General features: G+C 42.5%; 2 protein-coding genes and 2 long non-coding RNA genes across 6 annotated transcripts in view; 2 read left to right on the top strand and 2 right to left on the bottom strand.

The window, feature by feature from the left end:
* Positions 1 to 1,709: 1,709 nt before the first annotated feature.
* LOC127008583 (suppressor of lurcher protein 1-like) overlaps positions 1,710 to 25,572 on the top strand; it is a 33,665-nt gene continuing 9,802 nt past the window's right edge. Inside the window, exons 1-2 of one of the 2 annotated variants that reach the window (XM_050880796.1) lie at positions 1,710 to 2,139; positions 14,694 to 14,879. In XM_050880796.1, the coding sequence (XP_050736753.1) occupies positions 14,741 to 14,879 (139 nt within the window). In that variant the 5' untranslated portion in view covers positions 1,710 to 2,139; positions 14,694 to 14,740. Of the gene's footprint in view, positions 2,140 to 11,664; positions 11,861 to 14,693; positions 14,880 to 25,572 lie in introns of those variants that run through there. The other variant, XM_050880795.1, reaches the window with a different exon arrangement.
* On the bottom strand, positions 2,548 to 7,147 carry LOC127008590 (uncharacterized). 2 transcript variants are annotated; one of them, XR_007761199.1, is made up of 2 exons: positions 5,299 to 7,147; positions 2,548 to 5,182 (listed from the first exon to the last, which is right to left on the bottom strand). It is a non-coding gene; the product is annotated as an uncharacterized LOC127008590 (long non-coding RNA). The 2 variants fall into 2 exon arrangements; XR_007761200.1 differs by having other exon boundaries at positions 2,548 to 5,245.
* LOC127008584 (hyastatin-like) lies at positions 8,028 to 10,678 on the top strand. The gene is made up of 2 exons (XM_050880798.1): positions 8,028 to 8,245; positions 10,044 to 10,678. Exons 1-2 carry the CDS (start codon positions 8,071 to 8,073, stop codon positions 10,118 to 10,120), a joined length of 252 nt encoding a protein of 83 aa, XP_050736755.1. The 5' UTR covers positions 8,028 to 8,070; the 3' UTR covers positions 10,121 to 10,678.
* On the bottom strand, positions 8,467 to 10,037 carry LOC127008588 (uncharacterized). Its single transcript, XR_007761197.1, has 2 exons — positions 9,610 to 10,037; positions 8,467 to 9,470 (listed from the first exon to the last, which is right to left on the bottom strand). It is a non-coding gene; the product is annotated as an uncharacterized LOC127008588 (long non-coding RNA).

Here is a 25,572-nt window from a genome sequence, read left to right on the forward strand (position 1 = left end):
TCTCTCTCTCTCTCTCTCTCTCTCTCTCTCTCTCTCTCTCTCTCTCTCTCTCTCTCTCTCTCTCTCTCTCTCTCTCTCTCTCTCTCTCTTCTTATATCACCTGTGTGGAACTTCCATCAGTTTACCCACCCGCTGGTAGATGTATCATAACAAGTAACAAGATGATGATGATGATGATGAGGAGGAGGAGGAGGAGGAGAAGGAGGAGGAAGAGGAGGAGGAGGAGGAGGAAGAGGAGGAGGAGGAGGAGTAAAGGAGTGTGATGAGAGACGTGAGGCTAAAAGAAGCCAGGCAGCAATGTCTCAGGTTCCCGTGACATCCCCTCGTTGCCGCCTGTTCGGAAGCGGCCGTGGCTGTGTATATTTATTTTCCTTCCTTGGCTCCTACGAGACCAGACCCATAGTTACGGGGAGGAGGAGGGGGGCTGTGGTGTTGTTAAGGTTCAGATTCATAAACGTACCGGGTTTTCAGGGGCAATTTAATAGTTTGTGGCGCTAACTGCATGCCTCCCCCCCTCCCGCGGCCCCGCTGGACTCGACTTTTCACTCTAGCTCATCCCTATACTGTCCAAACCCCTTATGCAAGAGTTAACCAGCATCTTCACTCTTTTGGCTACTCATTACTTTTGTCTGTTGTGGGAGCAGTGAGTAGCGGGCTTTTTTTCTGCACTCTTTTTGTTGCCCTTGAGCCGTCTCCTTCGTTGTAAAAAAAAATAGGATCACAAAACAGTCCATTAAAATCCCAGATACTTATACGAGAGGCTTTTCAAACAGGCAAACCAAGGTGACGAGACGTTTTAGAACACGGCGTAAGTCTCCCGAAACCCATCACCGCCTCTCCCGGATGTTCGTCACTTAGAACACAAGAAAAACATACGAAACATCAAAATTATATCAAGTTAATGAATATTATACTTTAGTAACTTTATATCATAATACTTTGTATAATGAAACTGAGTTCATTACATGATCGCACAAGACATTGCATTAGAAAGAAACGTAAAAAGGAAAGTGTAAAAAAGTAAAGCCCCCAAATACATATAGCCCCCGAATTCCAAGTCCTGGTAACGGCCCTGTACTCGCCCTCTACTGTACTTTATTTTACAGCAAGGGAGGCAGCTTAGAGGCAAAGCACAAACAAAATAACAATAAAAAAGCCCGCTAAGCGCTGCCCCAACAAAAGAAAAAGAATGAGAGGCTTGAAGAGAGGTCAATTACGGATGGAAAGATATTTTGATACTCTCCTCTTGAAAGAGTTAAAGTCGTAGGCAGGGCTTTACATTCGTTCTCATGATATAAGGACACACACACACACACTGAGGAACATGTAAGTGAAGGCCGCTACCCAGTAGAAAACAACCGGATGCTCTTCCTGTTTGTTCTAGCCGTGACAGGTTATCCACACCACGCCAGACAGTACCGGTGGGTGAGATCATTCACGGTGTAGCGGGGCCCTGGGCGTGTGGGAAGCCAGGGCCATCAGGCAGGTGTTGTCAGGCACAATAAACAGTAAACAACAGCGGTCAAAAGGTGGCCGCGGCCCTGACCGGCACCTGGGCGTCGAGACAAGACACAAGAGTCACAGGACAGACATGGATGGAAGTGTTTGGGAAAGGCCTGTGTGATGATGATGATGATGATGATGATGATGATGATGATGATGTACAGCTTCATAAACACAATGTAAACCTAATATACAACAATGGAAAAATCCCTTCGAAAACCAAATGTATCACGTAAGAAATAGAAACCAAAACTACACTTGCTAAAACAGAACGTCCCTCTTCAAAAATAAATAAATTCATTGATGGACAGCCGCCGGGTGTTAGGCCACGCGGGAGCTCCAGGTAACACACACAGGCAGGCGGGTATTTACACCCAGCGATAGCCCAGCGGTGAAAAGGAGGTTGTGGCCCCGCCCGGCACCAGAGCAGGCTGACAACTTCCTGTGTAGACACCAACACACAAGCACCGGAACAAGCGCCTCCTGTGGCTCCTGGTGGTGCTGCTGGCGGCGGGCCTCACCGTCACCACTGCCCACCGGAATCGGAGTCGTTCGCGTTCACGTTCCAGCACCAACATTCCGTCGTGACCCTCCGCCCTCACGCCCACGACACTTCCACAGGGTTTAAGGCCCGAGGTAAGGCTGAAGGGACGGTTGGGGACCAGGGATGGAGTATTCGTATTCGGTCATCGTATTCGAATATATTCCAATACCGTATTTGTGTGTATTCGTATTCGAAAAATTATTGAAAGAAATCAAAGTATTCTCATTCGTTTTCTGCGAATAATCTGACGAATACTTCAAAATTATTATCAGAAATAACAGCCGTTGTTCCTTCCAACTCCAGCCTCCTGGGAGGACATGTAATGGTCGTGCAAATTACAGGCTCATGAACTCATTTATCCGTTGCATAACTCTAGAACTGTGCGATACACAGTCACGTCAAGAAGGTATTTTTCAGTGAAAAGTATTTGTTTGAATGATATGAGGGGAAGAGACATCGCCTTACACAGCTTTGAATCTCCTTCCCTCGGTGTGTTTTAATATTTACGTGCGCTGGTCTTGGGTGTAATTTCTTCAGCGCTATTCTTGGACGTGCGAAAAAACTCTACGCTTACGAGACTTCCCTTTTCACTTTCTCTTGTATCGTCGGCGTTCACTAGACTGTGTGAACGCCTGACCACTCTTATAACGGCCTTGTATGACCTCGCGCTGAACGACGTCTTGGCAATTTGTGAGTGAAATAAAATTATTGCGCAGTGCCTGTATATTATTCCCCTGACACACACACACACACACACACACACACACACACACACACACACACACACACACTCCGTGGCGCAACTGGTTAGAGCGCTGCGCTGCCAAGATTCACGGTCTGACAGGGCGGCGGTTCGAGCCCGCTCAGACCGGATTCTTTCCGTTGACTAAGAGTGGTTACTGTCCCCCCTTGAGCAAGGGGGATGGGGTGTGTGGTGTGTGAGGTCCTGGCAGTACCCAGAGATCGACGATAAAGAGCACTTGCTCATATCGTGAGGGTACCTGCTGGCGTTTACGAGTCCAACACGTGATCAGGCCGCGGTGAATTACGCCGGTAATGCAGATTTCATAATCTGTTTACCAAGAGATTACAGGCGGCCACACCACTTCATGATCTTCATTTTTGACTGGCGAAGTGGCAGCCATGCACCGCGCTGGAAAAGTTTCGTCTGCTTGGCCCAGGAAGCTTGCTTTGCGCTCACACTGCCTCTAAGTGCTATGTGATGCATAAAAAAATGTTAGCACCTCAAAATCACCATGAAATATTAACGACGCAATTTCACCATTGAACATGTACAGTGCCTAAACTGTCAAAGATCATGATGAGACAAAAAAACACAGCCATAAGTACACTGTTAACTTTAATATAGATAGAAGTATCTTCATTCATCACATGATATCTACGAGAAAAAATAATAAGTCGTCTTGTGTTAAAGAATGAATGTTATAGGTAATGACTCAAGGATGGCAATGCTAGTAAGAAAACACAGGTAGGCCTTAAAGTATTCCAGATAGTTTTTGAAAACCAAGAAAATAGCAGAGTCGCGACGCCAGCGGCCAAGGCGGAAGCAAACTGACGGGTTCTGCCCGGTGATTGCCTGCCACAGAGCTAATCAAAATCAAGAGAGAAAAATAGGTGGCGTGGCCGCCTGTAATATCTTGGTGAAACAGGCTATAGTTTTGGTCATTCAACAACAACAAAAAAAAAAAACTCAGAGAAAATCTCTCTCTCTCTCTCTCTCTCTCTCTCTCTCTCTCTCTCTCTCTCTCTCTCTCTCTCTCTCTCTCTCTCTCTCTCTCTCTCTCTCTCTCGCCGTCAGCCACTTGAAGCCGAAGACATCACAAAAAACTTAAGATAGGGTTTTCAATAGTTTCTAGAGACTCGAGAGACGATTCAACCCTCCTTTCCTTCTCCTCAACTGCTTTCCGTTTAATTGCCTCTTTAGCATCCCCGCTAATGAATGGCCAGGTGCAATACTGATTAGGCCTTACCTGTAGACACTATCACACCTTGTCTTTGCATTCAATCATCGGTATCGTCTTTTTTTATCAATGGTTTAAGAAAAATTTACTGAAGGACGGTTTTATGTGCTCGATATGTTCTATTCCTCTATTTATCTATCTATCTATCTATCTATTTATCTATCCTTTTTTGTCTCATTATGATGTAAGCACCACGAAGAGAAATTAATATTAATCAGTCCTCCTCCTCCTCCTCTTCCTTTTTTTTTTCTTTTGACTGGTTAAACAAGACCCTTTGACCCACAAGAAAGGGGCCGAAGGAGAAGGAAGAAGTAATCGAGGTGGATGTGGAATAAACTATATAAAAAGGAAAAGTGGAGAGGAAGCAAATAAGAAGGAGAAAGAGGAGGAGGAAGAGGACGAGTAAAGAAAGATGAGAGGCAGAAGCACCAAATGGAAGAGAAAGAGACAGTAAGAGAGTGAGAGAAAGATGGAATAGGTGAACTAAGAGATAAAAGGAGGACAAGGACGAAGGGGAAAGAAGCCTCGAAGATTAAATAGAGAAGCAACGAGACGCATAGCACTCGGCGAGTGCACACCTCCGCCAAAGATCGTCCTGAAAATAAGTATGGGCATCAACTGTGATCATATGCATCGTATGGAAGCATTTGTTCAGAAATTTGATGAAGTTCTTTTTTTTTTGGAAACTGACCTTGGGCGAACTTTTCGAGGTCAAGATCAAAGGTCAAGGTCAAGGCCACGCAAGGTACATCATATGGAAGCATTTGTTTCGAAATTTGATGAAATTATATTTTTTTGGAAACACTAACCTTGGGTGAACTTTTCGAGGTCAAGGTCAAAGTTCAAGGTCAAGGCCATGCAAGGTGCGTCTTTCCATGAGCTAAAATATGAACCAAGTCTGAAGTCTCTGCGATGACGAGAACCGAAGTTATGGCCAATCTGACGTTTTGTGCGGCCTTGACCTTGTGTAACACTTATTTTATCTGTGGTGCAATGGTTAGAGTATTAATAATTAATGTTCATGGCCCTAATAATATTATTCTCTGTGTAAAAGATATGCTGGGTACTGTTTTTTTGTGTAGGATATGTGCCGCATGCACCATTTTGGTGTAGGAGAAACGTTGGGTACTCCATTTTATGTGTAGGAGATAACCTGTTTGTATCATTTTGGTGTAGGAGAAATGGTGGGTACTCCATTTTATGTGTAGGAGATAACCTGTTTGTATCATTTTGGTGTAGGGTAAATGGGGTACTCATTTTTTTGATAACCTGTTTGTATCATTTTGGTGTAGATGTGCCGCATGCACCATTTTGGTGTAGGAGATATGACTAATGATGTGTAGGAGATATGACAGTATCCTCATTTTTGGAGCCGCGTAGGAGATATGGCTACGCCCCGGGGCTCCACTCACACAGTCCTTCTGGACAGGGTGGAGTCAAAGGCTCTTCGTCTCATCAGCTCTCCTCCTCCTACTGATAGTCTTTTACCTCTTAAATTCCGCCGCCATGTTGCCTCTCTTTCTATCTTCTATCGATATTTTCACGCTGACTTCTCTTCTGAACTTGCTAACTGCATGCCTCCCCCCCTTTCGCGGCCTCGCTACACACGACTTTCTACTCATGATCATCCCTATACTGTCCAAACTCCTTATGCAAGAGTTACCCAGCATCTTCACTCTTTCAACCCTCACGCTGATAAACTCAGGAACAATCTTCCTTCATCTGTATTTCCTCCTGCCTTACGATTTGAACTCTTTCAAGAGGAGGGTATCAGGACACCTCTCCTCCCGAAATTGACCTCTCTTTCGGCCACTGCTCTGCACTCTTTTTCGGAGCAGTAAGAAGCGGGCTTCTTTTTTCAGTATTGTTTTCTTTTTTATGCCCTTGAACTGTCTCCTTTGCTGTAAAAAAAATGAATTCGTATTCGTTGGAATTTGAAGTATTCGTATTCGTATTCGAATACACAACTCATGTGAAGCACGATTAACACATGTACGTATGATGCCTGTTAGATAATGGTGATGGTATTGCAAGACTCCTTTCCTCCAGCACCCGCACCACACACACACACACACACACACACACACACACACACACACACACACACACACACACACACACACATATATCGTACATACTGCTTTCTTATGTATATCAGAGGCATAAAGGTAATGCTTTTCTGTATATAATGAGCCATGGGTTTGTCAGTTGATAAAATGAAGCAACTAAAAGACAGCATAATCAAAAACACTATCATATTACCTACCGATCGAACATGAACGCAGTTCACCAGAGCCCGACTGGGCTGTACCTGGGACTAACTAGAACACAACTATAGGCCAACAGGACACAAAAACTTGTTTCGTGAAGAGTGAAAACGTGCTTCAAGTTTTAACGGCGCGGAGATTGCTTGTCCCCCCCCAGCCTTTGGACTTCCAACGTTAACACAAAAAAAGGAGAAGAAAACTGTCCTGGAGTGGAATCCAGAAACGCGTTACAATTCTGTAAGTCAGCTTACGTAACATTGTACGCTACCAGTGGATCCAGAAAGGTTTTGTAACGTATACGTTGGATCCAGAAAGGTTTAAGATTCTGTAAAGTGTGCGGTAACTTACAGATACCTCAGGTAACTTAGTAAATGCATTCGATTTGCGTTAATAGCGTTATCATTGATACTTTTTTCAACAAAGAAATGGACGATTATAGCTGAATATAGCATCTGCTGGCATATTAGTGTTGGAAACGAGATATACACACTTTGAGAGGCAAGAGAAGTGTGGACGGTACGATACGTTTTCCCAGCAACAACGACGCCCGGGGGACTGCCAGACCTCCCTCCTCCCTTCCATTCTTCCTTCCTTTCTCTTTATTCATCTTCCTACCTCCTCCTCATCCATTCATCCATCTATCTCTAGATTTGTCCTTCCGTGGAGGGACCAAGGGTCTTTGTCGGGTGACAGCACATAAATTGGGAGCCGACAGACTGACTATACATGGAAACATGGAAACATGAAAATGCAGGCAACAGAAAGTCTATTGGCTCATTACGTGGTTGCCCGCTTATTGTGAAGCAGACGACGAAATGGTCCCAGATTACGATTTAGTATAGTTTACCTTAAAAAAAATAACCTTTTAATACATCATTTATCATCTTCACGTAAAAGTAAAAAAAAAAGTAATAAAAAAATATGGTCTTAGAAACGTTATAAATAGCCATTGTGTCTTATTATAATGGAAAAAGGAGGAAAATGTAAAAAGAGAACGGGTTGTTTTGAACCCACAGATGAAGTCGGCTGCCTTACGATTTGCTGACGGTTCTGAAAACACGCTTGTGATTCGCTGGCGAGTCTTATGACGTCATAGCTGGTTACGTAGATTCTGGCCAATCAACGCGATCCTAACTCCTTTCAGAAACCTTTCTGGTTCCACACATAGCTCGCTCGGTAGCGGTAGCGTACGTTACCTATACGAGGGCTAACAAATCTGTAACTTTGCGAAATCTTTCTGAATCCATCTCCAGGTGGCACAGAATGTAAAGGCCTTGGGAGAGCTAACTTTCTGCCTTCAAACCTCCAAAACACGAAACACGAGCACAAAACGCAAGCCACGGCGAGAGAAACGGACGCACACACACACACACACACACATATATACATACATACACACACACACACACACACACACACACACACACACACACACACACACACATACACACACATACACACACACACACGCACACACACACAGGCCCCCCCACCCCCACCCCCACACACATAAAAACAAAGACAAAGCAAGTCAAGCGAGACAAACACACACACAAACCCAAACAGAACGTGTCAGAGCAAGACAAACGAACACAGGCGTCACACGGGAAACACACACACACACACACACACACACACACACACACACAAGCACAACAAAAGTCAGGGCGAGGAGAGGTAGGGTGTGGTAAACGGATATGGGCGTCAACTCCCCGCCTATATAAGCCCCACGGCGGAGGCAGCAAAGCACTGTCCGTCTGGGTTCCCTTCTGGCATGATGCGAGTCCTCCTACTCCTCGCCTGCTTGGCGGCCCTCGGACACGCATCGCAGTACGTCCAGCCCCAGATCCTGCCGGCACCAATTCCTGACAACTTCAGACCAAGCAAGGGACATAGGCCGCTGATCTCCCCTCCCAAGCTTCAGGTCGACCAAGACTACGGTTCTAGACGTGAGTAAAGAAGATTGTGGACTCGTTTGCTCTTCGGGGTGGGAGTATTGTTAAGCAAGGGGTTTCCCAATTCGACTTTCTCTCTTTTTGGCTTCTCGTTTTACTTTCTTTACTAGAGCAGTGCATAGCTGTGTGTGTGTGTGTGTGTGTGTGTGTGTGTGTGTGTGTGTGTGTGTGTGTGTGTGTGTGTGTGTGTGTGTGTGTGTGTGTGTGTGTGTGTGTGTGTGTGTGTGTGTGTGTGTGTGTGTGTGTGTGTGTGTGTGTGTGTGTGTGTGTGTGTGTGTGTGTGTGTGTGTGTGTGTGTGTGTGTGTGTGTGTGTGTGTGTGTGTGTGTGTGTGTGTGTGTGTGTGTGTATGTGATGTATGTTTTGATCATGAGCTTCTTCCTTTGCTGTGAAAAAAATCTCTTTATACTTGTTCTACTTTTTTCATCATGTTTTAGTTACTTCTTTGAAAACTGAACATTATTATATAGTACGAAAGAGACAACTGAAATTATATGAAATAAAAAAAATATACATTCCTCGTTCCTTCACTAGAATATTAAGACCCACAGAAGAAGGTTTTTGATCTCCTTTCACGGCATTTAATCCTTTGTAAATATTCAAGCGTTGCATAAGAGAACCGTTGTTAACCCCTTGACTGCGGATTTCCTACAAGAAGACATCACCGAGCTACAGAAATGGATCAAAAAGTGACTTTTACAATTCAATGAAGTAAAATATAAAGTCCTGCACCTTGGGAGGGGATATCCAGCACATGGGAAACACTCCACTATCCACCACAGAGGCAGAGAAAGACCTGGGAGTATATGTTTCCTGGCTACCAGTAAAGGCTAAATCCGTGCCAATCGTAGCGGACGGGTTAAGTCTACTAAAATATATCACTCAGACGGTGGCAATGATGTACAGCCTCTTCATCCCACCACGATATTAAATACTCCTCATAGGATCAGACCCCTTTCAGTGTTGCCTAAGCTCGCATACTCAGACACTTTCGGATCCCACAACAATTATTTCCAAAGGCCACAAAGGAGATTCGTCGGGTTCTCAAGTGTGTTTTCTTCACATTCACGGCGCAGAAGCCTTGTCAAAGAATCACAAGCCTCAAAAAACTACCCACGGACACACTCGCAACCTCCACGAAGCCTTATCTAATGAGGGAGTGTGGAAGCCTTAAAAAGTTTGAGATGATAGTTTTTATTTCACATTCACGACACAGAAGCCTCGTCAGACTCACTAGCCTTAAAGACCTACCCACGGACATACCAGCAACCTCTACGAAAGCCTTAGCCAATGAGGGAGTGTGGAAGCCTTAACATGTTTGAGATGATAGTTTATATTTCACATTTACGTCACAGATACCTCGTCAGACTATTACTAGGCCCAAAGACCTACCCACGGACATATCAGCAACCTCTACGAAAGCCTTAGCCAATGAGGGAGTGTGGAAGCCTTAATATGTTTGAGAAGATGATAGTTGATATTCCACATTTACGACACAGATGCCTCGTCAAACTATTACTAGGCCCAAAAACCTACCCACGGACACACCCGCAACCTCTACGAAAGGCATATTAAATGTGGGAATGTGTAGGCCGTAAAATGTTTAAGAATATAGTTTAGAAATGTAGAAGTCTTCCTTATGTGTTGTGCTACGTATATTTAAGGCAGGTTAGTGAATTAGTAAACGTGCATCATTGGAGGGTGGGAGTAAGACCCGAAACGTTTGAGATTATCTGCGTAGTTTTCGTCGTTATTTGCTTCTCAATCAACACCGTCCTTCTTCTTCCTCACAGGCTCCTGCTGGCGAGCATGCCCACCCTCCTACGGCGGCAAAGCTGTCTGCTGTAGGCGTTGGGGTGCGTGCTGTTGAGGGCCGAAGGAGACACCGGAACGCCCCCAAGAAGTCCAGCCTCGATCAGACCTCTGCTACGACTTCCCCCGACTCTGACCTGATGGATTACGACTTTTGGCTTTTGTGATTCGGAGACTCGCTTTCCGCGTCCCGTTGATTAGGTGTGAGTGTGAAAGCGTCAGTCCTTTCTTATGCTGTGTTACTCTCGATGCTGAATTCCTCTTGGATGCTGTAACTCCTCTTTGATCTGTACTCTTCTTGATGCTGCACTCTTCTCCTCCTCTTCGTTTTCTTTGTTGAATTGGTGGTATTCTTTTCAATGGCTAACTCTTTCTTGAATTTTGCCGTAAGTGAGTGTTTTAGCTGTCTTAATATTGTTGCTTCTTTTCTTCAATGGCTAATGTCTGTTCTTGAAGTCTGCTGTAAATGAATGTTATAATTGTCTTGATATCGATAGTTCTTTTCTTCAATTGGTAATACTGTGAGACCGTCTTTATATTGGTACTTCTTTTCTTCAATGGTTTAATGTTTTCTTGAATCATGATGTGAGTGAGTGATTAAAATTTCTTGACATTGGTACATCTTTTATTTCCTTCGATGGCTAAGGCTGTCTGGAATTCTACTGTGACTGGGTGATTAGAATTTCTTGGTATTGGTTTTCCCTTTCTGTTATTTTATTCATTGTCCTTTTGGGTATGCTTAAAAAAATCCGTGATTGGTTAGGTTTTTTTCCTTTCTTTTCTTCGGTTTAAAGAGCTGGTTTGAATGCTAGTATTGCCCGAGCTTTGTTTGAATGATATGAGGGGAAGAGACATCGCCTTACACAGCTTTGAATCTCCTTCCCTCGGTGTGTTTTAATATTTACGTGCGCTGGTCTTGGGTGTAATTTCTTCAGCGCTATTCTTGGACGTGCGAAAAAACTCTACGCTTACGAGACTTCCCTTTTCACTTTCTCTTGTATCGTCGGCGTTCACTAGACTGTGTGAACGCCTGGCCACTCTTATAACGGCCTTGTATGACCTCGCGCTGAACGACGTCTTGGCAATTTGTGAGTGAAATAAAATTATTGCGCAGTGCCTGTATATTATTCCCCTGACACACACACACACACACACACACATCGAGAGGGAGGGCCATTCATTCTTCTCTCGCTATTCTTGACTCGAAACAAAATAAAATAGTTACTTTGCCACAAATTATAATTCTTTGGTGTTCCGTTTTCGTGTATAATTCTGAACCTGCAAAACACCTGGTATATATATTTATGTGTGTTGATTTACTGTTTTATGCAAGCAGGTACACACACACACACACACACACACACACACACACACACACACACACACAACACGGTCTGTCAACCAGCGTTACCAGATGTGCGAAAACTCCTTCCTATACAGCCCTGCCAGACACATAACTCCACAGCACCGAACCTAACGAAGCAAACAACCTAATCACGACTCAAAACATAACTTAAAAATGCAAAACCAGTCTCCTCCGCCTCCGTAAAACACCCCAAAAAATAAAATACCACGGGGAGGACACATTAACACTCACGGGTCTGGTACGAGACGTTGGGTTGGAGAAGAGGCGAACAGCTGGCGGCGGGGTGGTTGGAGTGGGACGTGAGAGCTACAAGTGACCGACGAGTCTCAGCGAGTGATCAATGTAGCGCGTGTGTCCTGAGGTTACCTGCCCGCCCTGAGAGGTAGAAAGAGAGAGGGTTGAGTGAGTTCTTGTTCACCTTGATTTTGGCAGGTAAGTGGGGATGTGGGGGTAGGGAGAGGAGATTTTAAAAGGAGTTTGTGTAGATTTTGAATGGTTTTTTTTGTGTGTGTTGGGGGTGATTGTGTGTGTAGGGGGGGAGTGTTTCTGTGTGTGTGTGTGTGTGTGTGTGTGTGTGTGTGTGTGTGTGTGTGTGTGTGTGTGTGTGTGTGTGTGTGTGTGTGTGTGTGTGATTTATATTTCCGTTAATTTTGTGTTATGATTAAAGATTTTGTTGAGGATAGAAAACACACACACACACACACACACACACACACACACACACACACACACACACACACACACACACACCGCTGGTATTACATCTTAGTTACAATCATTAAAACAAACCAAAACAAATAATTAAAAGAAAAAATCAGGAAATAATCTCTCTCTCTCTCTCTCTCTCTCTCTCTCTCTCTCTCTCTCTCTCTCTCTCTCTCTCTCTCTCGCCGTCAGCCACTTGAAGCCGAAGACATCACAAAAACCCTTAAGATAGAGTTTTCAATAGCTTTCAGAGACTCAAGAGGCGATTCAACCCTCCTTTCCTTCTCCTAAATTACTTTCCCTTTTAATTGCCTCTTCAGCCTCCCCGGTAATGAATGGCCAGGTGCGAGATTAATTAAACCTTACCTGTACTCTTTCATACCTTTTTTTTTTGCATTGAATTAGCGTTAGCGTCTTTTTTTCAGTGGTTTAAGAAAAGTTTACTGAAGGACGGTTTTAAGTGTTGGATAAGTGGTCTTTTACTCTATCTATCTATCTATCTATCTATGTGTCTGTCTATCTGTCTCGTCTCATTATGATATAGGAACCACGAACAGAAAGTAATATATGTCAGTCTTCTTTTCTTCCTTCCTTCCTTCCTTCCTCCTCCTCCTCCTCCTCCTCCACCTTCTCCTCCTCCTCCTCCTCCTCCACCTACTCCTCCTCCTCCTTCTCTTTTTGGACTGGTTAAACAAGACCCTCTGACCCACAAGAATGGAAGCGAAAGAGGAAAAAGAAGTAATCGAGGTGGATGCGAAAGAAACGGTTGATAAAAAGGAACTGGAAGAAAAGAAGTAAATGAGAAGGAGGAGGAAGAAGATGAAGAAGATGAATAAAGAAGGAGGAAGAGCAATAAGCACTAGATGGATGAGATAGACAGTGGGCGAGAAGGCGAAGGAGGGAAGAGGAGAACGGAGGGATAAAAGGAGGACAAGGACGAAAGGGAGAGACGCCACGAAGATTAAATAGAAGCAATAAATCAAATGAGGAACTAAAATAATGGAATGAAAAATGAGAAGTAGGAGGAAAAGGGAAAAAGAAAACGGAGGAGGAGGAGGAGGAGGAGGAGGAGGATAATTAGAAAGAATGAGAAAAGAAGGAAGAAAGAAAGGAAGGAAAAGTAGTAGTAGTAGAAGGAAGAGGAGGAAAACGAATAAAAAGAAGGAAGAGGTGAAGAATAGGAAAAAATAGAAAGGAAGGATAAAAGGAAGGAAGGGGAGAGAATGGAGAGTAGGAGGAGGAAGAGGAAAAAATAAAAAGGAGGATGAGGAGGAGGAGGAGAAGGAGGACATGAATAGGAGAGAAAGTAAGAGTCTGAGAATGATAGAATAAAAAAAGAAAATAAGAAAGGAAAGAAGAAAGGAAGAGTGGGAGGAAAAAGAGAAGATGAAGTAGGAGGAGGAGGAGGAAAATGAGGAGGAGACAGCCGAATGTTTTGAAAATATCTCGTATATTTTATTTTATTTATTTATATTGTCGTTTTAATTTTCACTTTATCATTTTTTTTTGTTTCATATGTCTTAGTCAGTCTCGAAGAAATGATGCCTTTTTTTTCTTTCTTTCTTAACGTAAAAAAAAGGACTAACGAGTGAAGTTTTCGTTAAAAAAAAAAAAAAAAAAAAAAATTTTTCAAAGTTTTTCAAAGTTTTCATCTCTCTCTCTCTCTCTCTCTCTCTCTCTCTCTCTCTCTCTCTCTCTCTCTCTCTCTCTCTCTCTCTCTCTCTCTCTCTCTCTCTCTCTATATTGTCTTGTATTGTATTTATATTGTCGTTGTCTTGTCTTGTCTTGTCTTGTCTTGTCTTGTCTTGTCTTGTCTTGTCTTGTCTCGTCTTGTCTTGTCTTGTCTTGTCTTGTCTTGTCTTGTCTTCTCTCCTCTCCTCTCCTCTCCTCTCCCCTCCTTACCTTTCCTCTCTCTCTCTCTCTCTCTCTCTCTCTCTCTCTCTCTCTCTCTCTCTCTCTCTCTTCTCTTGTCTTGTCTTGTCTTGTCTTGTCTTGTCTTGTCTTGTCTTGTCTTCTCTCTCTCTCTCTCTCTCTCCCTCCTTACCCTCTCTCTCTCTCTCTCTCTCTCTCTCTCTCTCTCTCTCTCTCTCTCTCTCTCTCTCTCTCTCTTGTCTTGTCTTGTCTTGTCTTGTCTTGTCTTGTCTTGTCTTGTCTTGTCTTGTCTTGTCTTGTCTTGTCTTGTCTTGTCTTGTCTTGTCTTGTCTTGTCTTGTCTTGTCTTGTCTTGTCTTGTCTTGTCTTGTCTTGTCTTGTCTTGTCTTGTCTTCTCTCTCTCTCTCTCTCTCTCTCTCTCTCTCTCTCTCTCTCTCTCTCTCTCTCTCTCTCTTTATTTTTTTTTTTTTCTCTTGGTTTCTCTCCTCTCCTCTCCTCTCCTCTCTCTCTCTCTCTCTCTCTCTCTCTCTCTCTCTCTCTCTCTCTCTCTCTCTCTCTCTCTCTCTCTCTCTCTCTCTCTCTCTCTCTCTCTCTCTCTATCTATCTCTCTCTCTCTCTCTCTTGATAGCACACCTGTCATCCCTTTCATCACCCTTACCTGTTAACATTACTTTCCCTTTCACCAACAGGAACCACCACCACCACCACCACCACCACTACTACGACTACTACTACCATGAACTACTACTACTACTACTACTACAACACTAACGGAGGCAAGACTACAACTACTACCTCCCTGCTGCCCCTTCTGCTGCTACTGCTGAGCGGGTTGCCGAGGGAAGCTTTTCTGAAACGCGTCAAGAATAACGAAGGTAAAGAGAAAGGTAGAGAGAAAGAAATAGATAGAAAAGATAATAAAGATAGAAATACAGGAATAGAAAAGATAGATAGAGATAGAGAGGACAGAGAGCAGGAGTTTGTTTTTGTTGAGGTTTGGAAGTGTTGCAATAAAGGCGTGTTTCTGGTTTGTTTTGTTCCTGTGTTTATGTTTGTGTTGTTTGTATATGTAGGGTTCTTACGTTTGAGTTTCTTTGTTACCGGAGAAGTGTTGTTTGAAGACGTGTTTCTTGTTTGTTTTGTTCCTGTGTTTATGTTTGTGTTGTTTGTATATGTAGGGTTCTTACGTTTGAGTTTCTTTGTTACCGGAGAAGTGTTGTTTGAAGACGCGTTTCGTGTTTGTTTGTACTTGGTGTTCCGTTTGTGTTGTCTGGATATGTTTTTTTTTTAGTGTTTGTTTGTTTGTTTGTTTACGTAGAAGAGTTGTAAAAAGACGTGTTTCGTGTTTGTCTGTATTTTAAGTTGCGTTTGTGTTGTTTGTATATCGTCCTCGTCTGTATTTATTAATATAGATAAAAAGATAGAGAGAGAGAGAGAGAGAGAGAGTTAGTTCTGCAACAAATTAAATTTCCTACAGCGACGACACGTTAGTTTGTCTTCAAGGTTTACATTACTCTCTCTCTCTCTCTCTCTCTCTCTCTCTCTCTCTCTCTCTCTCTCTCTCTCTCTCTCTCTCTCTCTCTCTCTCTCTCTCTCTCTCTCTCTCTCTCTCTCTCTCTCTCTCTCTCTCTCTCTCTCTTTTGGGACAGATAAGCCTTTACAAAGTCCAATCGATTTTTCCTTTTTAGTGTTTCCTTCCAACAAAGTTATCACACTCTTCTCTCTCTCTCTCTCTCTCTCTCTCTCTCTCTCTCTCTCTCTCTCTCTCTCTCTCTCTCTCTCTCTCTCTCTCTCTCTCTCTCTCTCTCTCTCTCTCTCTCTCTCTCTCTCTCTCTTCAGGTTCATCTTACCTTTTTACCCGTCGCTTGCATTTCAGTTCCTCTTCCTCCTCCTCCTCCTCCTCCTCTTCCTCCTACACTCCATCCATTCCTTTCATTCACTCCCTCATTCCTTTCCCTATTTCCTTCTTTTCCGCCTTTTATGTTTCTGTCCTCTTTCTCTCTTTCTCCTTCTTCTTTCTCCTTCACACACACACACACACACACACACACACACACACACACACACACAGGGGCGAAGGTAAACACACACTGAATTCACCGCCTGTTCAAGAGCACCGCCTCATCTTCGTCCCTTTATTTGCCTTCCTCAACACCAGACCTTGACAGAGAAAAGAGTGTTTGAAAAGGTTTGTGATTCTTTGTGACCTTACCTCTTGTTTTTGTTTGTCTCTCTTTTCTTGTACTTCGTTTTCTTTTTCTTTCTTTATTCTTATTTCTCTGTACTTTTTTTTAACTTGCTCTTTCTTCTTTTCTTTTCTTCCTTTTCTCCTCTCTTTCTTTCTTTCTTGTCTTTCTTTTTCTTCTTTTCTGCCTTCTTCAATGAGTCTTTTTTCTGCCTTGTGTATAATTCATTGTTTCTTTTTATCTCTTCTGCGTCTTTCTTTCTCTTTTCTTTGCAGGTTTTCTTCATAATTTTTCTCTTCTCTTCTCTCTCTCTCTCTCTCTCTCTCTCTCTCTCTCTCTCTCTCTCTCTCTCTCTCTCTCTCTCTCGCCGGGAATATGCCCATTATGTCTCTTCCTATCATCATTTTTCCTTTCTCTCACTCCCGTCTTCTCTTTCCTCCTCCTCCTCCTCCTCCTCTCTCTCTCTCTCTCTCTCTCTCTCTCTCTCTCTCTCTCTCTCTCTCTCTCTCTCTCTTATTCTCTCTCTCTAATCTCTCCGCTATTTCTTTTGCGTGTCTCTCTCTCTCTCTCTCTCTCTCTCTCTCTCTCTCTCTCTCTCTCTCTCTCTCTCTCTCTCTCTCTCTCTCTCTCTCTCTCTCTCTCCCTTCCACCTTACCTCCACCTTATTACAACCGATCTTTCCGTTGCTGGGTGATCTCTCTCTCTCTCTCTCTCTCTCTCTCTCTCTCTCTCTCTCTCTCTCTCTCTCTCTCTCTCTCTCTCTCTCTCTCTCTCTCTCTCTCTCTCTCTCTCTCTCTCTCTCTCTCTCTCTCGCCGATAACCGCTAAAAGTACATCGATCTAGCAAGCGAATGGGCGAGAACGGCTGATGATGTTGATGATAGTTTCTGGTTGTCATGGTAACGGGAGGCTTAGGGTGGTGGTGGTGGTGGTGGTGGTGGTGATGGTGGTTTTAGTGAAGGGTAGTTGTCTGTGATATACTTTTCTAGTCAGTATTGGCAATCTCTCTCTCTCTCTCTCTCTCTCTCTCTCTCTCTCTCTCTCTCTCTCTCTCTCTCTCTCTCTCTCTCTCTCTCTCTCTCTCTCTCTCTCTCTCTCTCTCTCTCTCTCTCTCTCTCTCACTCTCAGAGAGAGAGAGAGAGAGAGAGAGAGAGAGAGAGAGAGAGAGAGAGAGAGAGAGAGAGAGAGAGAGAGAGAGAGAGAGAGAGAGAGATGCAGAGAACCAGACAGACAGAGAGAGACAGAAATAAATAAATAAACGAGCAAACAAAGAGAAAGAAAGATAAATGATAAATGCGATACACAGCGACAAGAGAGTAAATAAAGGAACATGAGAGAAAAAAATGTCATAAAGGAAAGAAACAAAAAGCGAGAGAGAGAGAGAACGTATGGAATTTCGAAACAGAGGAAGGGAATTAAATTAAGTACAGGATTAACATAGGTTTCTGAATTTTTACTATTCGTGTGCAACTCAAAAAAAGGCAAAAGAAAAAAACATAAACGACGAGTCAAGAATAACGAAACAGGTCAAAGAAAAACGGGAGAGCAGGTAGAACTTACAAAAAAAGTGGGCCAGTAGAAAAAAAAAAAAAAAAAAAAAAAAAAAAACAGAATAAGTTGCAAGATATGTCCTCAAGGGAGTTAATGACAAAAGAAAAAGTGATTAGAAGATACATAAGTAGCATCAAGTGGGAGTACAATAAGGAGGAAAAAGAAAGTGGTACCAGGAAGAGAGAGAGAGAGAGAGAGAGAGAGAGAGAGAGAGAGAGAGAGAGAGAGAGAAGGTGAATGTTGAAGAGTGAACAAGAGATGATGAGAGGAAGAGAGAAATGGAGGAGGATAATGGAATAAGAGAAGAGGAGGAGGAGGAGGAGGAAGAGGAGACGTGTGCAAGAGGAGGATTAAGAGGAAGATATGTGCGGTTTGGAAGGCGAGAGAGAGAGAGAGAGAGAGAGAGAGAGAGAGAGTTTACAAGAGGGTCAGGTCAAGTTAAAAAGAGGAAGAGGATCGAAGAGGAGGTGATAAGAGGCTTAAAATGCGCGAGGGTCTTATAGTCTCTCTCTCTCTCTCTCTCTCTCTCTCTCTCTCTCTCTCTCTCTCTCTCTCTCTCTCTCTCTCTCTCTCTCTCTCTCTCTCTCTCTCTCTCTCTCTCTCTCTCTCTCTCTCTCTCTCCTCTACTCAATCAAGTTACCCAAACTCCTAATCCTTCACTAAACTTATCATTAAGAGGGTCTTCCCCCTCTCTCTCTCTCTCTCTCTCTCTCTCTCTCTCTCTCTCTCTCTCTCTCTCTCTCTCTCTCTCTCTCTCTCTCTCTCTCTCTCTCTCTCTCTCTCGTACTCTTTTCATGTTTTCCATATTCTGTATTTCCTTTCAAATCTTGCTCTTTCCCGAATTCATGCCTATTTTGCATCAGTCCCATCTCCTTCTCCTCCTCCCCCTCCTCCTCCTCCGCGACAAACATCCACTGAAAGACACGGGATATTGCTGTCTTTGCATAACTCTTCGGTAAGACCTCGCCAAGAATACGCAGTGCAGTTCTGGTCCCTTAATTACAAGAAGGACATGGAAGTACTCGAGAGCACATTCACGCGCTACGAAAATGCTACCATCGTTGAGGGCACAGCCGATTGAAAACGACTGAGCGACCTGACCTCATTACGCTGGAAAAGAGACGACTACAGGGAGATTTTATCATTATTATTATTTGTTATCATAATAAGAGGCGGAGCAGGTAAAGAGGGAGGAATGCGGACACTGTAAGCTGCCTGTTCAAGAGCCCCAAAACACCTGAGACACCGAGAAACAGAAAATGGAAGTGAAAGCGATGAGAGAGAAGGAGAAAGAGAACGAGAGAATACATCAGATTATACAAAATACAGAAGATTATAGAAATACAGAATACAGAAAATTATAGAAATACAGAATACAGAAAATTGAAGAAATACAGAATACAGAAAATTATAGAAATACAGAAATAAAGAGATACAGATTATAGAAATACATAATACAGAAGATTATAGAAATACAGAATACAGATAATTGAAGAAATACAGAATACAGAAAATTATAGAAATACAGAAAAAAAAGAGATACAAATCATAGAAATACAGAACCCAGAAGATTATTGAAATACAGAAATACAGAGATACAGATCATAGAAACAGAATACAGAAGTTTATAGAAATGAAGGAATAAAGAGGAAAGGTAAATGAGTGAACAGAGGTCTTCAATTTCACTTATGTCTATCACTCCAAATTTCACTCAAGTTCTAAGCGAATCAAATCACTAAAAAAGGGGATCTCGTTATAAATCAAAGGGCTATCTATCCCCTGCTCTTCCATGAGTCCAAGTTTCCCTCCTCCTTATTTTATACCAGGCATAAGAAGAATGTGTCGAGGTCAGGTCTTCCCTTCCTTCCCCTCCACGATTCCCTTTTCCTCCCTCCTGCCAAACCTCGACTTATTTATTCCTTCCTTCCTCCCTTTCCCTCCCTCCGGCGAAGAGTGTGGAAGGAAACAACACTCACGGTCTTGTTGCGTGTGTGGAGAGGAGATGGAGGAGAGGGAAGAGGAGAAGGAAGGGGAGGGGGGGAGGAAAGAGCAGAATTCATGTTTGTTTCGTGTGTGGAGAGGAGGAGGAGAAGGAAGGGGAGGAGAGAGGGAAATAGCAACACCCATTAGTTTTTTTCGTGTGTGCAGGAATGATAGAGGAGAAGGAAGATGGAGGAGAGGGAAGAGGAGAAGAAAGGGGAGGAGAGGAAAGAGGAGAAGAAAGGGGAGAGGAGGGAGAAAACCAACACCCATAAGTTTGTTTCGTGTGTGCAGAGATGATAGAAGAGAGAGAAGAACGAGGAGAGGGAAGAGGAGAAGAAAGGGGAGGAGAGGAAAGAGGAGAAGAAAGGGGAGAGGAGGGAGAAAACCAACACCCATAAGTTTGTTTCGTGTGTGCAGAGATGATAGAAGAGAGAGAAGAACGAGGAGAGGGAAGAGGAGAAGGAAGGGGAGAACAGGGAGAGACACCAACACCCATAAGTTTTTTTCGTGTGTGCAGAGAAAACAGAGGAGGAAGGAGAGTAGAAGGAATGAGAGGAGAAGAAAGGAGAGGAGAATGAGAGAGGAAAAGGAAGGAGAAAGGAAGGAAGGGGAGGAGAAAAGAAAAAAAAACAATCGTAGGTTTCATTTTGTGTTTTGAGAATAGGAAGAGAAGGGAGGAGAAGGAAGGAGAGGGGAAGAAAGGAGAAGAAAAGAGAAGAAAGCAGAAATCACAGGCTTTATTTCGTGTGTGGAAAGAAAATGGAGGAGAAGGAAAGGAGGAAAGAAAAGAAAAAGGAGAGAAAACAACATCCATAAATTTGTTACGTGTGAAAAGAAAAAGAAAGACAGGAAGAACGAACGCATAAAAGTTGACGTCCGCAGTTTTATATACCTCTTTATGTATGTAGATTTATTTTACGGGAATATGAGGGAGAAGAAGAGGAAAACGGGGTAATAAAATGATAAAAAAGAGCCAGAAACACGATGCCCTGATACAAGAACAGACAGAGGAAAAGACGAAAAGCATACAAAGGTGTCTTGAATTCCTCTCTTGAAAGATTGGAGTCGCTGGAAAGAGGAAAATAGGCGAAGGAAGGCACACGAAGGAAAGAGGAGAGAGACAAGTTTATACGTGGAAAAAAAATATACATCATTCAGCGACAGAGATTGAAGTTGTAGGAAAAATGGAAATACAGACAAAGGAAAGAGTAGAGCGAAGGAAAGAGAACAACGAAAGGAAAGAGAGGGAATGAGAGAAGAGGAGAGACAAGCTTATAACGAAAATATACCACATCAAATTTAGTGACAGATTGAAATTGTCGGAAAAATGGAAATACAGACGAAGGAAAGAGAACAACGAAAGGAAAGAGAGGGAACGAGAGAAGAGGAGAGACAAGCTTATAACGAAAAAATATATATACATTAAATTTAGTGACTTAGATTGAAGTTGTAGGAAAAATGGAAATACAGACGAAGGAAAGAGAACAGCGAAGGAAAGAGAACAACGAAAGGAAAGAGAGGGAATGAGAGAAGAGGAGAGACAAGCTTATAACGAAAATATACTACGTCAAATTTAGTGACAGATTGAAATTGTCGGAAAAATGGAAATACAGACGAAGGAAAGAGAACAACGAAAGGAAAGAGAGGGAACGAGAGACGAGGAGAAACAAGCTTATAACGAAAAAATATTACATCAAATTTAGTGACAGATTGAAGTTGTCGAAAAAAAGGGAAATACAAACGAAGGAAGGCAGACAAAAAAAAGAAAGAAATCGACGAGAGGAAAGAGAAGAAAAAAAAAACGGAGAGACGAAATTTATGACGTCGAAAAAACAATCAAATTTAGTCATTGGAAAAAGCGAAGGATAAACGAAGGAAGGCGGACGAGGAAATAGGAGGAGAGGAGACACGTTTTTATAGGTTGGTTTTATGAGTGGAACGAGAAGGAGATAAAAGAGAAGAGAGAATGATTAGGGGGAAAGAAGGAAAGAAAAGGAAGAGTTATACATATTCAAAGGCTCGGTATTTTTATGTGGAAAGAAGACATAAAAAAGAAGATAAATGAGATGAGAAGGAAGAGAAATGGAAGAAGGAAGAGAACACGATGAAAGAAGGGAAAAGGAAGGAGGTAAAAAGGAGGAAGAAGGAAGAGAAGACGGAGGAGGAAAAGAAAGGAGGAAGAGAAGTGAGAAAAGGAAGAGAAGACGAAGGAGGAAGAGAAGACGAAGGAGGAAAAGAGGAGGAAGAAGGAGGAGAAGAAAAAGGGAGAAAGAGCAGAAGTGGAAGGAGGAAGAAAGGAGGAAAAAAGGAAAGAAAATGAGGCGTTATACATAATTCAAAGCCTCTATTTTATGTCTGGAACGAAGATAAAGGAGAAAAAAAAGACCAACAAGAAATAAGACTTTTGCTTTATCTGTGAATAGAAAAATAATATTATAGAGAAAGGATACAGATTCTCAACCTTAGTTCTAAGTGAAGAAAAATAATAACAGAAACAAACATACGAGCTAACGGAAGCAGGTTTGAGATATATTTTTGTGTGCGGAAAGAAAATAGAGAAAACGGAAAAATATGAGGGATACAAAATCGAAGGCTTGGATTTATATGTGGAATTATAGGGAAGAGGAGGAGGAGGAGGAGGAGGAGGAGGAAGAGGAGGAGGAAGAGGAAGAGGAAGAGAAGGAAGGAGGAGGAGGAGGAACACAGATTTATCGATATTGTTTTATGTGTGGAAAAAAAAAGAGGAAAAAGAAGAGAGATACAAATTCAAAGGCTTGGATTTATATGTGCAAAGATAGGGAGAAGGAGGAAGAGGAGGAGGAAGAGGAAGAGGAAGAGAAGGAAGGAGGAGGAGGAGGAACACAGATTTATCGATATTGTTTTATGTGTGGAAAAAAAAAAGAGGAAAAAGAAGAGAGATACAAATTCAAAGGTTTGGATTTATATGTGCAAAGATAGGGAGAAGGAGGAGAAGGAGGAGGAAGAGAAAGAAGGAGGAGGAGGAGGAGGAACACAGATTTATCGATATTGTTTTATGTGTGGAAAAAAAAAGAGGAAAAAGAAGAGAGATACAAATTCAAAGGCTTGGATTTATATGTGCAAAGATAGGGAGGAAGAGGAGAAGGAGGAGGAAGAGAAGGAAGGAGGAGGAGGAGGAGGAGGAACACAGACTTATCGATATTGTTTTATGTGTGGAAAAAAAAAAAGAGGAAAAAGAAGAGAGGTACAAATTCCAAGGCTTGGTTTTATATGTGCAAAGATAGGGAGGAGGAGGAAGAGGAGAAGGAAGAGGAAGAGATGGAAGGAGGAAGAGAGGCGAAGGAACACAGATTTATCGATATTGTTTTATGTGTGGAAGGAAAATAGAGAAGGAAAAAGAAGAAAGATATAAATTCGAAGGCTTGGTTTTATATGCAGGCTAGAGAGATGTGAAGGGAGGAGAAAGAGAGGAGAGAGGAAGGAGAGAAGAGGAAAAAAAGGGGAATAAGGAGAAGAAGACGAAGGAGGAAGAGAAAGGGAAGAAGGAAGAGAACACGATGAAAGAAAGGAAAGGAAATGAGGAAAAATGGAGGAAGAAGGAAGAGAAGACGAAGGAGGAAAAGGAAGGAGGAAGAGAAGAGAAAGGCAGAAGGAAAACTAAGCCGAAGGAGGAGGAGAAAAGAAAGGAGGAAGAGAAGAGAAAGGAAGAAGGAAGACAAGACGATTAAGGAGGAGAAAAGGTAAGAGGAAGAAGGAAAAGGAAGGAGGAAGAGAAGAGAGAAAAAGAAGAGAAGACGAAGGAGGAAAAGAGGAGGAAGGAGGAGGAGAAGAGGTAGGGAGGAAGAGAAAAAAGGAGCAGGAAGAAAGGAGGAAAAAAAGGAAGAAAAGAGAAGGAAGGACACAGATTTTACGAATATTCTTTTATGTTTGAAAAGAATATTGAGACGGAAGAGGGGACACACACACACACACACACACACACACACACACACACACACACACACACAACGAAAGGACGAATACTTACATACTACGTTCAAAGTGTAAAAATAATACGGAAGGGAAGAATAGAAAGAATGAGGGATGGAGAAGAAAAAAATAAGGGAAAACAAAACAAATTTACATATTGACGTAGTTCCCCCTAATTTTTCTAACCCTGATGATACGTTTTCCATAATGATGCGTTTTCCCCCACTTTTCGCTTTTTTCGTAGTTTCCCTTTATATTTCAAACCCTGATTAAACATTTTCTATGGTGATGAGTGTTCTCTCTCTCTCTCTCTCTCTCTCTCTCTCTCTCTCTCTCTCCCACCTCTCGTTTTCTTTTAGTGTTAGTGCATTTCAGGGGATGCAATTATAATAAGAGATGCTAATTATATACCCTCATTGCGTTAATTAATAAATATAGCGGCGATTAATTATGACATGTATATTACTTTATTTATCTATTACTTGACATTTTTTATCATATTTTGCTGTATGAAGAGGAGAGCGAAAGGAGGAGGAGGAGGAGGAGGAGGAGGAGGAGGAGGAGGAGGAGGAGGAGGAGGAGGAGGACGATGAAGAGGAGGAGGAGGACGTTGAAAGCATAAAAAAGAGCAACAGTGAATGAAGGAAAAAAAGAAAAAGAAAACTAATGAGAGAAAAAAGCAAAGAAAAAAAATAAACAAGAAAATAAACAAAAAGGAAGACAAGACAAATTTAAAACTGTGTGTGTGTGTGTGTGTGTGTGTGTGTGTGTGTGTGTGTGTGTGTGTGTGTGTGTGTGTTTGGACAAGGCCGGATATGTGGGACGACCCTCTCCTGTTCTCTTTCTTGCTACAAAAAAAAAGGGACGAAAAAGGAAATATGAAACTTTTCCTCATATTAGTTTTTCTCTTTTCCTTTTTTTTCTTTCTCATCTTTTTTCCCTTTTTAACCTTTTTTTTTTTGCCTCCTGTTTCTTTGCATTCACCGTTGTTCTTTATTTATGCTTTCAACGTTGTCCTCCTCCTCCTCCTCCTCCTCCTCCTCCTCCTCCTCCTCCTCTTCCTCCTCCTCTCTCTCTCGTTCTCCTCTCACCTTCAACCCTTTCAATGTCCTCGCCTCCCTCCTCCTCCTCCCCGTCGGTCTTTTTTTTCTTCTGCATTTTTCGTCTTTCACTCGCTGTATATTTTTTTCTTCCTATTTTTAGCTTCTTTCTCCTTCCTGTTTTTCCTTCACTCCTTTGATCACATTTTCCGCCTTTTCAATACTCCTTTCCTCCTCCTCTTCTTCTTCCTCCACCTCCATCTTCCTCCTCCTCCTCCTCTTTCCTCTCTGATTTGATTTTCCTTTCAGTTTTCATTCTAGTGTCGTCGCTTCCTTCTCATTCATCATTCTCCTCTTCTTCTTCTTCTTACTATTATTATTATTATTATTATTATTATTATTATTATTATTATTATTATTATTATTATTATTATTATTATTCCTCTCTCGTTTTCCTTTATCCTTTATCGCTTTCTATTTTTTCTCTTTCTTCCTCTTCTTCTTTCTTTTTAATGGACAGAAAGTATGTTAAAGGAAAGAGACAGAAGCAGCGAGTTTATTTTTTTTTCCTTCCTATTATCTTTTCTTAGTTATACCTCAAAATATTAACCCGATTCTCTTCTTTCTGGTCCTCTGTTACTACCATTCCTCCTCCTTCCCCTCGTCTTCCTCCTCCTCCTCCTGCCCCTCCTCTCTTCATGGCCACAACTCGCCTAATATTTGCAGGGGGGGCTTTGCTAATTAACATAACTCCGGGATAACACGCGAAGCCATTTTCCTCCTGGACAAAATTACGTTCCTTGTCATTCACGCTGCGAGAGAGAGAGAGAGAGAGAGAGAGAGAGAGAGAGAGAGAATCAA

Source organism: Eriocheir sinensis, chromosome 38 (genome assembly GCF_024679095.1).
Source record: "Eriocheir sinensis breed Jianghai 21 chromosome 38, ASM2467909v1, whole genome shotgun sequence".
Classification (NCBI taxonomy): Eukaryota; Metazoa; Arthropoda; class Malacostraca; order Decapoda; family Varunidae; genus Eriocheir; species Eriocheir sinensis.

Excerpts from the sequence above, each read along its gene's own strand:
- LOC127008584 (XM_050880798.1), top strand. The coding sequence starts at position 8,071 with ATGATGCGAGTCCTCCTACTCCTCGCCTGCTTGGCGGCCCTCGGACAC. Across the intron at positions 8,246-10,043 it reads CCAAGACTACGGTTCTAGAC|GCTCCTGCTGGCGAGCATGC; the intron begins GTGAGTAAAGAA and ends TCTTCCTCACAG.